This window comes from Acipenser ruthenus, chromosome 6 (genome assembly GCF_902713425.1).
Source record: "Acipenser ruthenus chromosome 6, fAciRut3.2 maternal haplotype, whole genome shotgun sequence".
NCBI lineage: Eukaryota > Metazoa > Chordata > Actinopteri > Acipenseriformes > Acipenseridae > Acipenser > Acipenser ruthenus.
Genome location: NC_081194.1, coordinates 9285686 through 9298583, shown reverse-complemented (window position 1 = coordinate 9298583; position 12898 = coordinate 9285686). Strand labels below are relative to the sequence as shown.

General features: G+C 39.5%; 1 protein-coding gene across 7 annotated transcripts in view; it reads left to right on the top strand.

The window, feature by feature from the left end:
• LOC117410632 (CSC1-like protein 2) overlaps positions 1 to 12898 on the top strand; it is a 66313-nt gene that overhangs the window by 14744 nt on the left and 38671 nt on the right. For 5 of the 7 annotated variants that reach the window (XM_034017317.3, XM_059024941.1, XM_034017321.3 and 2 more), the window contains one exon: positions 12672 to 12867. In XM_034017317.3, the coding sequence (XP_033873208.1) occupies positions 12718 to 12867 (150 nt within the window). In that variant the 5' untranslated portion in view covers positions 12672 to 12717. Of the gene's footprint in view, positions 1 to 5198; positions 5455 to 11066; positions 11088 to 12671; positions 12868 to 12898 lie in introns of those variants that run through there. The other 2 variants (XM_034017319.3, XM_034017320.3) reach the window with 2 other exon arrangements.

The following is a 12898-nucleotide window of genomic DNA, read 5'->3' as shown; positions in this document are numbered from 1 at the left end:
ACATGACTCGGGTCTCGATCTTGGCTTCGGATGGCCCGGCTCTGAGACTAGGTGTTTCAAAGAGGTTATGTGTCCTTTCTCACGTGTCCTGCAGATAACATTTGTTTTATTTTCAGTTCCCATTTAATTAGCATATTCTGATGGAATAAACATAGTTTACTTTTCTGGAAGACAGATGTATGAATTTAATGTAAACTGCCCACATTTATCCCAACTCAAGTTCTTGACATTGACCTTGGATTAAAGGCTTGTAGCCTTTACGTTGACCTCAACCTTGAGGATCCTGGCCTTTATACTGACCTCCAGTTTGGCCTGGAGTATCTTGACCTCAGCCATAGACTACCACTGGGCTTTTGAATACAACACTGATCTACATCAAACTGCTGGACCTTGTAAGTGTGTAGGTAGTTGACATTAGCATGCATGCTTCAGTAGACAGTTTCTAGTCTTGCGTTGCTTTGGCGGTTGCTTGACCTTTTTACATCAGGAATTGCCTGCTTGGTCTCAAGTGCTTTTAATTCCAGTGCAGGTTCTTGTTTGTGGTGTTGCTGAATAATTCCAGACTTCTGTGTTTTTAAATAATGCCTGATAAAATTCCTGAGATGGAATTTTCCTCTGTCAGCCATTATTCGCATGGCACTGCTGTTTATGCTTTTTCTGCACAGACTTATTAGTTTGGGTGTGTGAGAAAGGCCTTGGGGGGTGCGAGTGAAGCAACTGTCTGTCGGGTGATTCAGGTCTTACAGTGTTACTGCGTTACAGTATGCTGCTGAAAGCAGGGCATGAAGTTAAGGTCATGAAGGGCAAGGCAATGTTGCCTTCGTTGGGTGTGAAAATTCAGGGGCACTAACGCAGTTCTAGGTGGCAAAAAGGCAAAACATAAATCTAACCCAAGGGCACCAAGGTGATTTCAAACAACAAAATACAGATAGCTTATTGACATTTTAATTCAAGCAAACACAAATCAATGTTTTCTGAGTGATTCACACGCTAATTATTACAACAATAAAATATAGGGCACATTTCCATTGTAAAAATAAAATGGTATAAAAAAAATCAAATTTAAAAACAACAAACTTTCATAATGGGAGAAAAAATACACAGGGTAATTTGAGATAAAATAAATATTCAGGGTATTTTTTACTAAACTGGGTCAGCCTGTTAACAACAACTAAATATAGCACTTGCCTGTGTCCTGTAATTAAAGCTTTTTTAAAACCCTCTGCCATGTGTTTCATAATTTAGGGTAAGCAAGTTCAACTGGATTTCATATAACAAGTTGTCCGCTGGTGAAGCAAATGTTTAATCATTTTAATTGGATAGTATTATTACACGGCACTGGTTCTAATGCATGGAAATCATGAAATCCATGCACACTGTGAAAAAATACAGCCTAGTGATACAACAACACAAATAAGTGAAGTGAAGGGAAGGGAAATTTAAAGATATATTTTCAGGCAAACTGGCTGGAGTTTAATAGTGGTCAAATGAGTTGTTTGGTCTGCAGTGTGTCTGCGCAACTGTAGTTTGCCAACCGCTGTAACCTGTACAACCAGTGCAAACAACACACTTTGGGGGAAAAAAAACAAAAAAAACAACTCAAAATAGAAACTTCCTCAGGCAATTGAGAGTGTTCTGCATCACAATGATGAACAGCTGGATGTACATAATGTTAGATGTTTACATGTGAGAGACTTTTTATATAGTTTCACAGTTCTTGAAGTTTACAGTTGCAAAAAATTTATAGTTTGATTTTTGGTGCGTTGCTGGACAAAGAAAAGGTATGCTGTTACAGGTAAGCATACACATTCTAACCCCTTTTGTGAAGGCACTCGTTTTACTAGTTTAAAAAGCAGAACTACGTAAGGTAGTGAGAATGTATTACACAAAAATAAATGAAAACACAAATCGATGCACTTCTCAAGATTGTGTTTCGTTTACTATGATATTTCTCCTACTCATTTCATAACGCAGGGAGCTGCTACTTGAACCATGTCATAGCTACTTGCTCAGTTTTTTTATTTTTTTATTTTTTGGTGTAAGAATTTGAGCAAAACTAATAATAATCTACCTATTGTGTGTGAATTTTTAGCGTTGGCATTTTGTGGGGAATAACACTGACCAGATTACAAAACAGCAACGGTCATTGAAATGTCTGTATAAATTAGCAATTTATATACACTGAAGACATGAAAGAAGTTAGAATTTTAAAGTATTGCAATTTTAAGCATAGAGTCAGATCTCCTTATACCACATATGATCATAGAATATGAGATTATGTGTAATGTGGTATACGTTATGTGTGTGTTTTTTTTTTTTACTAAGCTGTAAATTAAAAAAGGACATTTAAATATAGGTCTACATTATTTGAAGGATATTGTTGTGCACCCATTTCTTAACTGAACATTAGGTAAATCCTAGAACACTTCGCTGCCACATTAGACAGCTCTTCCTCCTTTCTTTTTAAATGTTTTTGAGTTGGCATTGGGGCTCACAGATGGAAAAATCACACAGTGACACTGCCAGCGAACACGTGTAATTGAAAATTCCTGGAAGCGCGGTCATATTGAGCTCAGTCTAAAAGCGTCCCAGAAGACTGGAGTTGCCTTACCTTAAGACAGAGTCACTGTTTCAAAACAGTCATACAGTTAACATTTTTTTTTTTATTATTAAGGAGCGTTTAGTATTATTTGATGTGTATAAAAGGACCCTCAGCTTTATGAAAATGGTCGTACAGTAACTTGTAAGACAATGATTTCAGGTTTCAACTAAGCCTTGACAACTGTAAACATCTTAATGTGGAACAAGTGACTCACTGCTCACTGTGGGACCAGAGCTTAGATTAGAATCAGTGGAATGCTCACTTACTGTATTGTGACCTGAGAAAGGAACAGGATGCCAGGGCTGGGCAAAGCTTTGGTAGTGTATTGTAAACCACATTCAACTGCAACCCACATTCAGACTTAAATATATACAGTACAACAGGCCTATTCATGTATCACCAGTATTTAATATAAATATTTTACTTTGAAGTTCATGAGCAGATTTTTCACAGTGAAACCTGGATGGTAGCCAGTGGAACAGAGGAACATTAGGTGCGTTTACACGTGCTCAAATATTCTGGAACGAGTGGCCAACAGGACGTATTCCGGAAGATTTTGGTAGTGTAAACTAGGGGTGGGTATTGGGACTGAGGATCTGTATTGTAATATATTGCAATAGTGAAGATAATATTGTGATATAATGCGATACATATTGGAATTTAACGCTGAATAACGCTGATGTTGATTTATTTCTATCAAAATATACAGGGCATCGTGGTGATTGAAGTTCTGCGCTGGAGATGACCTCATAATCGAAAGGAATAGAAAAAAAACATGCATGATAAAAATAGTGCCAAACCACCAAAGACAATATTTACCTGCTAGATGCTTTCAAAACAAGCCAAATCGGCAGCACTGATCAAGGGAGAGTAGCCTAAAAGTCGCATACGAGATGCATGCATTACCATTAAATATTACCTCAAGTTCAATGTACAAATAAAACGTGAATTCATATCATTTGTTTTAGAAAAATCAATTTTGTAATTGACGTTCCAGTACTTCAAGATGTACTCTATGTAAGGTTGGTGGTACCGCCAGCATATTTTACTTCAGCCTTGCATAAATAACATACCGCAATGTTTGATGCTATACAGCCATCCTTAGATTTTTTTTTTTTGTATAAATTTGGAATCGCCAATTATTTTTTCTCATTTTCTCCCCAATTTGGAAAGCCCAATTATTTTGTTTCAACCCGGCTCGCCACTGCCACCCCTGCGCTGACTCTGGAGAGACGAAGACGGACACACGTGTCCTCCTAAGCGTGTGCCGTCAGCGGTCCGCTTCTTTTCACTCTGCAGGCCCACCATGCAGCCACTTCAGAGCTACAGCATCAGAGCACCTTTTCAAAAGTTGTTCTAATTCTGTTTCATACGAGTGTAAACGCGCCCTTCTGGAAAACGATTCAAAACGATTCTGGAATGCAGGTGTAAACACAGCAAGTGTAACCTTGATCTGTGGTGAAGGAATGCATCAGACAGCTAAATAGTCTAATGCTTTATTGTTTATCAAATTAGAGATTTGTATACAATGCATATTGAATCTTTTTGTGCTTTAATAGAGCTGTATAAAAAGACCTTTAGCCTTGTTGGTATCTTATTTACCTTATTCTGAAAGATGAGGGCCCTCAAACAATCTATGTTGGCAGTTTTCTTTACTGTTCTGTTAACCTGAACCAGACTGCAACAATTCCTATTGCTTGTGCATGTTTCCCTTGAAGCCCTTTTTGATATGCAGAAGCTACAGTAGGGACTATTGTGTTTGGTGTAGCACAGTGATCTGCCAGACCTTTTCAAGGATATTCTGCAGATTCCTTTTTCAGTGGCTATTATAGTTAAGCAATTTCTCTGGTCTGCAGGCTAGAAATTGTCAATCTGATTGCTTTTTTAAAGTGATGAGGTTTTCAAATAATCTGCATCTTACATAATTACAGACCGGCCCCTGTCACCCTATTCCCTGATGCAAGGGAATAGCCATATCAGTTTTTTATGTTCTTCCTATGAAGGCAATTAAATGGGACAATTAAATGTATGCTGCATCTGCAGTTGTGCTTGATACTGAATGTACTATAGTCTGCAACTTGTAAATGAATGTGAAAGCTGCAGGGTGCCACAGTCCAGATCAGTCTTAAACAAGTAGTTGGTTTACATCAGAAACCAGAAAGCTTTGCGTTTCCTAAAGGTAATTTCAGCTGCAGACACACACAGAATTCCTCCATCCAATTCCTCTCCTTGTGAACCACGCAGGCATGCTTCCATATGTCGACCACAAGCTCGTCCTATAGTTCAGAAAAAAAGGGATTCTCTCTTATAATGTGTTCTGGACAGGAAACTTTAGGTAAAAGAATTCACGTCATATTGCTAATCCCTCCATTAAAACAAACCTGCGTCTGCTCCTGCGTCTGTATGTTAATGCCAGAGTCCTGACTGCCTTTGATTTGTTCAGAGCAGTCGACAGGCCTCCTCGGATGATCTCACCCCATGCTGGATGGAATATAAATGTGTCACTCCTTTGTGGAGAGAGCAGCACAGAATATAAATGTGTCACTCCTTTGTGGAGAGAGCGGCACAGAATATGCCCTTCACGAGAATGGTAGATGGGTTATTATTTCATTTGCCCTCACAAGGCCGGCCACAGGGCTTTCATCAAGTTAATTAATCATAAGGCATATCATTTAGCAGTTTAAGGGAACACTGAACTGTATACACTGCATAATACTAATTGAATATCCTGTTGCACTCGTAATTGGGGACAGACAGACTTGCAGTGAGTAGGAGCTGACTGCGAGTTGTGTGGCGGTGTTCATTTCTCTGAGCAGGCTATGGAAAGAATGGTCTTTTCATCAATGACTGTGGTAGGCATATATTAAAATATATGTTTTGCATCATATTAGAAAATGTGTAGATTTTGTAAAACTTCAGAGGGATATAACTTTAGCTCATTGTTGTTTTTGTTTTACTGTTTGTATGTTTATTTTTTTATTGTTGTTGCTATAGTTGATGGCAGTGTTCAATTCTGCCAAGGATGCCGCCAAGTTACTGTTACTGTAAACTTTCAACAGTTGAAACACTGCAAATATCGGTGTATGGGAAGGTTTTACATATGTCAGTTACTGCCAACTGCAAGGTGAAATATAGCATCAGTCTTTAAACTCTTTGTTCTAAAGTGACTTCTTGCCTCTTTGTTTATTTGTTTAGCAGACGCCTTTATCCAAGGCAACTTACAGAGACTAGGGTGGGTGAACTATGCATCAGCTGCAGAGTCACTTACAATTACATCTCACCCGAAAGATGGAGCACAGGGAGGTTAAGTGACTTGCTCAGGGTCACACAATGAGTCAGTGGCTGAGGTGGGATTTGAACCGGAGACCTCCTGGTTACAAGCTCGTTTCTTTAACCACTGGACCACACAGCCTCTTGCACATGTGCTCCACCGCTGTAGGTGATTGAAATACCTGTTGCATAATAATGTTCTGTTTACACATGGTTGCCATGTGAGCACCAAACAGTTAGCGGTATTTCCTATCTTGCGATGCATGAGACAGAGTCCCAGTCAAGGGTGTGGAGCGCACTTGTTAAAGCACAAGACATTAGTAGTAGTAGTAGTAGTAGTCGTAGTCGTAGTATTGTTCATATTTTTAGATTTAGTTTGGTGTGGGTGGGGGATCTGATAAGAAAGACCCAAACATTTTGACTTGATGGAAAGCATTAAACTGTATAAGTTTGTAACAGGCTGAAATCAATGGGAAGGTGAAAACTTGAATGTCTTGATGAGGTATCTGTACACAGTATCATGTGACTTTGGTGTCACATTTGATTATATATGATAAAGTAAATATTACACAATTTTCACATAATTCTCACTCACTCACTCTTCTGTGCTTACTTTTCGTCAGGAGTGAATACTGCAGAAACAAAAAGTGAACTTCTATCCGTATCATGGAATACCATATATATTCTTGATTTGTATTTTTGCTGCCAAGCATTTACTGTGGCATTATCAATGTGAAATGTGGCATATGTGTCAGGCCTAAAGATTGTTATTTTAATATTGTATCGTGTATTATTGTATTATTGTATTATTACTTTTCATCATGCTTGTGTAAAAGTCTGTTTTGCACAAACTGAATTACTGTAGTTAAGGGTAATAAGTTCAGCATTATCATTTGCTTGCTTCTAATGCACAAACTTAGCCAAACATGTGCAATATTAACTTACTGTATCACGGTCTGCTGTGCTACTTGATACTGTAGTACTGCATGGTATAAGCACTAATTGAATCAACAGTCCTAAATGTTTAATTGTCTAATCTGAAGATGTTTCTGATGATTGCTCCCCTGTGTAAAGCAGAATTAGTTGAACTGAAACATTTCAGAGTGATGATCCAGAGATCTCCAATCATTCGAAACATCCCTGGGAGGGATACACTACAGTAATTGCCAATATGCTGCCACTGGCTCTGCTGTTGCTTTAACTGCATAAAGTATTTTAGACTGCGACTTTGTTTTAGTCAACAATGTTGTCTCAGTGACTTCAAATTTACAGGATTATACAAATACCATATGCTTAATGTTGTTGACCAATGACATTGCCCTCTTTATTGTCTTAATAGTTGGTACACAGCTGTATTCCACAGTCTTCTCAATTCCGCTCCCTTACCCGTGTTGCCCAGTGAACATTCACCTCTGGCCAAATACTATTCAATTGATCTAAGCAGTTGCTGATCTAAATGTCACCGCTGTTTCAGTGTGAAATTAGAACAAAACCTGCTGTTTTGCTTCACCTATACATGTTTTTAACTAATGACCATCAATGATACAAATCTGTTCCACGCACCCATTTGACTTCATACTTACAAAACTATTCTTTCATATATTCAATTCCCCGTGTTTTAAAAGTATGTGTGGTCTGCAGAGGTCGACCCGGACTTGTTTTTTAATACAAATTGGGAAAGGTCTTGGTGAAATACAATATGCCCTTCTTTATTCACTGCAAGCACTCAAACAAGCAGTAGACAGCAGTTCTGTAAGCTGAGTTAAGGTGATTGATGCATGTCTGAACAACTGTTTTCATGCAGACTTGAAGACAGGCCTCGATCCGTATGTACTGTAAATCCTACTGGAACAAATGACTGAACATGGCAGTGAACATTAATACAGAATTATTCAAATTCAGCATCCTGCTGATGATTTTACTGAAGAAGTAATGCCAACCAGATGCAAATAAAACCATTTATTAACTGAAGTATTTCAAACATTTTCTAGTGTGCAGCAGCGTGTTTCTTTCCTCTGTTTTGTTTGGTAATTTGCTGAGATACAGGTGTTATTGTTGTACTCTATGGGAACTGCAACTGTATGGAATTTCCTTGTGATTCCAAATAGAATGATGGTGGGGCTAGTACAGCACAAGTGAATTGTTCGACTCCTTACTATAATAACTTGCATCAATTCTTTTTTTTTTGTTGGAAAGCCTTTGAAACATTCTTAAAAATTATAGTTTCACACGGGGAAACAAGATGGGCCATTTTTGCAAACTTCAGACTCTTTCTCACCATGAAGGGCATGAGTTACAAAGCCTTGAGCTGGAATTCCCTATTTCACTTGACTTGATTTTGAGGTGAAATGCAAGTTAGCCTGCTGTGTCACCTACAGTAGCCCTCTAGGAACACTGATTTAACATTTGCCCGTTGCATAGCAGTTTGATCCATCCCTGGTTTCACTATGAATTTAATCAGACATGCCTGAGCTTGGTACCTGTACACTGTGGCTAATCAAGCTCATAATAAAATCTGGAATGGGTGAAACTGCTGTGTAATAAGAGTCTGACCTGCCTGCTGAATACCGATATTTTTTATTGGTTTTTTTTCTTTTTTCTTTTTTCTTTTAAACCACATGCAAACATTGTTTTAAAGTATCTAAAAGGTAGCCCCTGGATAAGCAGTTTTAGCAACAGTATGTTATTTTGTGTGACTGTAGACAGTACAGTAGTTGCAAAGCGAGATGAATTTACAGTTCATCTTGCCAGCATTGTAGTAGAACTTACTGGAGTTGTGCATCCAGTAAAGGCACTCTGTGTGGAGTGCAGGATGCTCCCTATAGCCTGGAGATTGCCGGCTCGAGTCTATTCTGTGGCTAGATACAAGCTATTCCATGGATGAGAGTTCCCAGGGGGCGGCGCACAATTGGACGAGTGCCGCCCGGGTGAGGACGGCTTAGGTCGGCCAGGGTGTCCTCGACTCACCTCGCACTAGCGACCCCTGTAGACTGGCCGGGCGCATGCGGGCCTGCCTGTAATTTGCCCAGAGCTGCGTGGTCCTCTGACGCTGTAGCTTTTAGGTGGCTGCATGGCAGGCCTGCAGAGTGAAAAGAAGCGGACGGCTGATGGCACACATGTTTCGGAGGACATGTGTGTCCGTCTTCATCTCTCCCGTGTCAGTGCGAGGGTGGCAGCAGTGACCTTCCCGTCTCATTTAAGGCAGCAGGTATAACGTCATACAGTAGCACACCCATGCTGTGCTGCTCAACAGCAGATAGATTAAGTCCTGATTTACTTCCAGTAGCATTCATCTTGCCTTTCATGTAATTGCAAGGACATGGATAAGTCACTGTTTCTTACTGTACCTCGGATCATTTTAATTCAGTAATACAGAGAAGATATTTGAGTTTAATAGAATTAGATTTAACCTTTTATCTGTTCTATACTCTATGCAGATGGAAGCTAGCCAGGTATATAGTGCCCTTGTTCTGAGGATTGAATTCTGTAGCTTTCCAAGGGAAATGTCATCAGATTAGGATAAAAGAAAAGCCTCTTCAGTGCTTATTTCTTTTTTTAATTCATATGGAAATCCTCCTAGATTTACATGGTGCAGTATTGCAAATGTATGCTACTGTGGCTAGAAGTCCGTGCCTTAAATGATATTGTATATAGGGTGATCTTTTTTAAGTTGACTTTCTACCCCTACACTGTACAGTGCATTGTTTCCAGATCCTACCCAGATGAAGACACCCCTACAGTAACAATCCGTTATGAAAATGAATGAAATTTGCTCACACTGTCAAGTGGCCTATTGAAGCAAATCTAAGACCCACCTGCTGTGGAGTTCGGCTGGCATGTCAAATTCTGCATTCAGTTTTGGCCCCTGCCACTTGTAGGTTATGAATAGGACATGCTTACTGTAAATGTGTACAAGCCAATGAAAACAACCCTGCCTCTACCGTTGTCAAACATTCAGAACAAAGGGTAGGAGGCATTTTTACAAACTGAGTGGTGAAGGTGTGTGGAGTGCTGCTTCACCAGGGTCCTTCAAGTCTTCTGTACCGTATGCAGTTCTGGGATCAATTAGCTATTAACAACCGGACAGCCGATGGGCAGAATTGCCGTCTCCTCATTCGTAACCTTTCATAAAAGTTCCGTCTTGCCTTCTCCTCTCCAATTTTCATTATCCTGGAGGGAGCTTTAGGTCATGATGGATATTTAAGGTAGAAAGGTTTAATTTGACAGATTTAAAAACAGAAAAACAGCATAATTATCTTCCTGCTAGGGATGCATCCAGTGGAGGATGGCATACATGATGTGTGTGTGTGGCACAGGTTTTGCATATGACTAGAAAGCAGATTGTCCAACTGTGATGACTTTACTTAAAGCCAGACTTGCATTTTTATATGTGTACATAGTGTATATTGATCACAGTGATCTTTTTTCATGTTACTGATGGTTGTTAAGATGTCTTGCCAAAAATGTGTAGAAAATTGTGACTTCCATAAATATGAATAGGCTTACTGTATGGTGCAGTCTAATATTGATATAATATAATCAGGGCTTGAATTTCATTTGTGTGTGCTGGGGGGATTTGTCCCCTATGCTGCAGCCAATGGGGGGAGGGGGGGTTCCGAAACTTTAGGATGGAATGGCAAAAAAAAGGCACTCTTGCATATATATATATATATTTTACAGCATCATCATTCACACTGGTGTTTGATATAAATTAAGCTGTTTTCAGGAGACCTAACAGCTGTTCATCACTGTGAGACAGAGCACTCTCCATTGCTTTTGCCATTGCCTGACGAAGTTTTTGCAGGCAGCAGAAGAAAAAGGTGCTTTTCTTTTTAACCAGTGCTCCATTTCTTGCTTTTAACTCTACACTCAGCCCTAGTTCCGCCTCTTTTTCACTGTTTTCACTTATGTATGTTTATATATTTATATATAATCATCGATGGCTGAAAACAACACTGCACCATTGAACCTCAATATGAAATGAAAAGGGGGGGGGGGGCAGAGCCGAGCTTCTAACTAAGCTTTCCAACGATACCGCCCCTTTCAGTCTAGCTGCTACAATGACGGAGCAATAGATTCAAAACAAAACCTAAGCTGTGAACTCTGTCAGATGATGAGAAGCTTAACTTCAAGCAGTCGTAGTACCGGCTAGGAGTACCGCACACACACACTGACGTCTTTGGAAAGCCCTGAGTCTGTACTTTTAAACAACCAGGTAGGTGGCTTTTACGGTGCCTGAGTAATATGTGTGTAACGAATGGGGCTGAGTTTGCAAAGCAACACCTAGATAGACTTTTAATATCGTATTTAAAAAATAAAACAGTTTACTTACTGCAGTGTACTGAGTTTCTATAATCCATAAAGATAGCGGCCGAGAATCACGTATGAGAGAATAAAGTCCCATGGCACTAAAATAACCAGCACTACTTTTATTTATTTATTTATTTTAACCAGAACTACTCAGAGTGCAGCTCATAATGCTTTCGTCACTGACACCCACTTCCTTAAAGATTGTTGTAGCGTTTCAGGCATTCTAAATTGGGCTTGCTGTCTTAAAATATCTCTGCAGGATTTTCCCGCACTGAAAGTTGCAGATGTGCGGGATCCCGCGCTGAAATTCAAGCCCTGATAATATAAACACACTACAGTGCAGGCCTGCTTTAAGTAATACTTAGAATATCTGCTGTCTTTGTCAAGACAGATCAAAGGCCGATGAGTTTCCAATTCAAAGGTACTGTACATTATCATATTTTGGAACAGATACGCATTATGGAAACATTGATCTTTATAAATTATGCACACCAAGCCTACTGTATATTTAATACAGCACTACAGTTCATTGTAATTGGATTCCATGCTCTGCTATGATTCTACAAATTGGTCCTTGCAGTAGTTTTGTAAGCAAGCCGTGGTGCTTTTTCTTTGTATGGTAACATTTTTGTGTGTGTTATGAATACAGAAACATGATAGAAATCTATGGTGCAATACCACTGTTTATTGTTAATAGTGGGGGAAAATCCACAAACGTATCTCTCTCAGCAGTACAGTAATCCATATGGAAGCAGATGTTTTAGCAGTGCCAGGGTGTATCTAGTTCCGTCAGTCTTTGTTGTGTTTGTGAAGCAGGGGTGTCACCTTGCCACAGGGGGAAAAGACTGACTGGCAGCTCTGTCTGTTTTGAGCCTTGTCATTTTCTTGTTGCTACCAGCTTGGCATCAGTTTCCCAGCGATGAAGCTGATTGGCTGAATTCTCAACATGAAACTCAATGGCCGCTATTGTTTTCTTGGGACGGAATACATTTTTGTGACATCTGAAGGGGAGAGTGAACCCGCTGAACCCTAGCGTCTTTGTAAGATGTCCTGCTTCACTAGCCTGTGCTATTGCAGCTCTAAGCAGAGGACTGTTGCAGCTTTATCAGATACCAAATGTACAAGGAGATGAAATTCTGCGAAAGGGGCGATGTACATTAATGGAGTATAATGGAGTCACATTTTCCATATATCTGGAAAAATTCTGTTTTTCTATTTTAATGAAACTTGTTATTAGATGTATTTTAGGGATGTGGTGTCTGTCCGTACATGTTTCCGTCTGTATGTCACACTTTTCTTTTACCATGTACATCTTGAACTCAAGGTTATTCCGCGTATGGGAAATCGGTCATTTTAATATAATTATTTTTTTTCTTTTTTGCATTGTCGAAATGACTATAAATATGATTTTTTTTTTGTCTTTTTTGTTTTGTTTCTTGTTTTGGTTGTTTGCATCAATCGGTCTTCTTTTTGTTTTCTATCCTTTTAGAGAAAGCAATGAAGAAGTAGAGGTGATCCCTGTGTTGATTTTGATAATGGCAGCTATGGCTGAAGCGTGCACAGATAACTGTTCCAACTCCTCCAGGGATTACTGCTACACGGCTCGGATCCGCAGCACCGTGTTGCAGGGCCTGCCCTTCGGAGGGGTCCCCACTGTGCTGGCCCTGGACTTCATGTGCTTTCTGGTGGGTGAACTGTTCAGTACATCAACACATT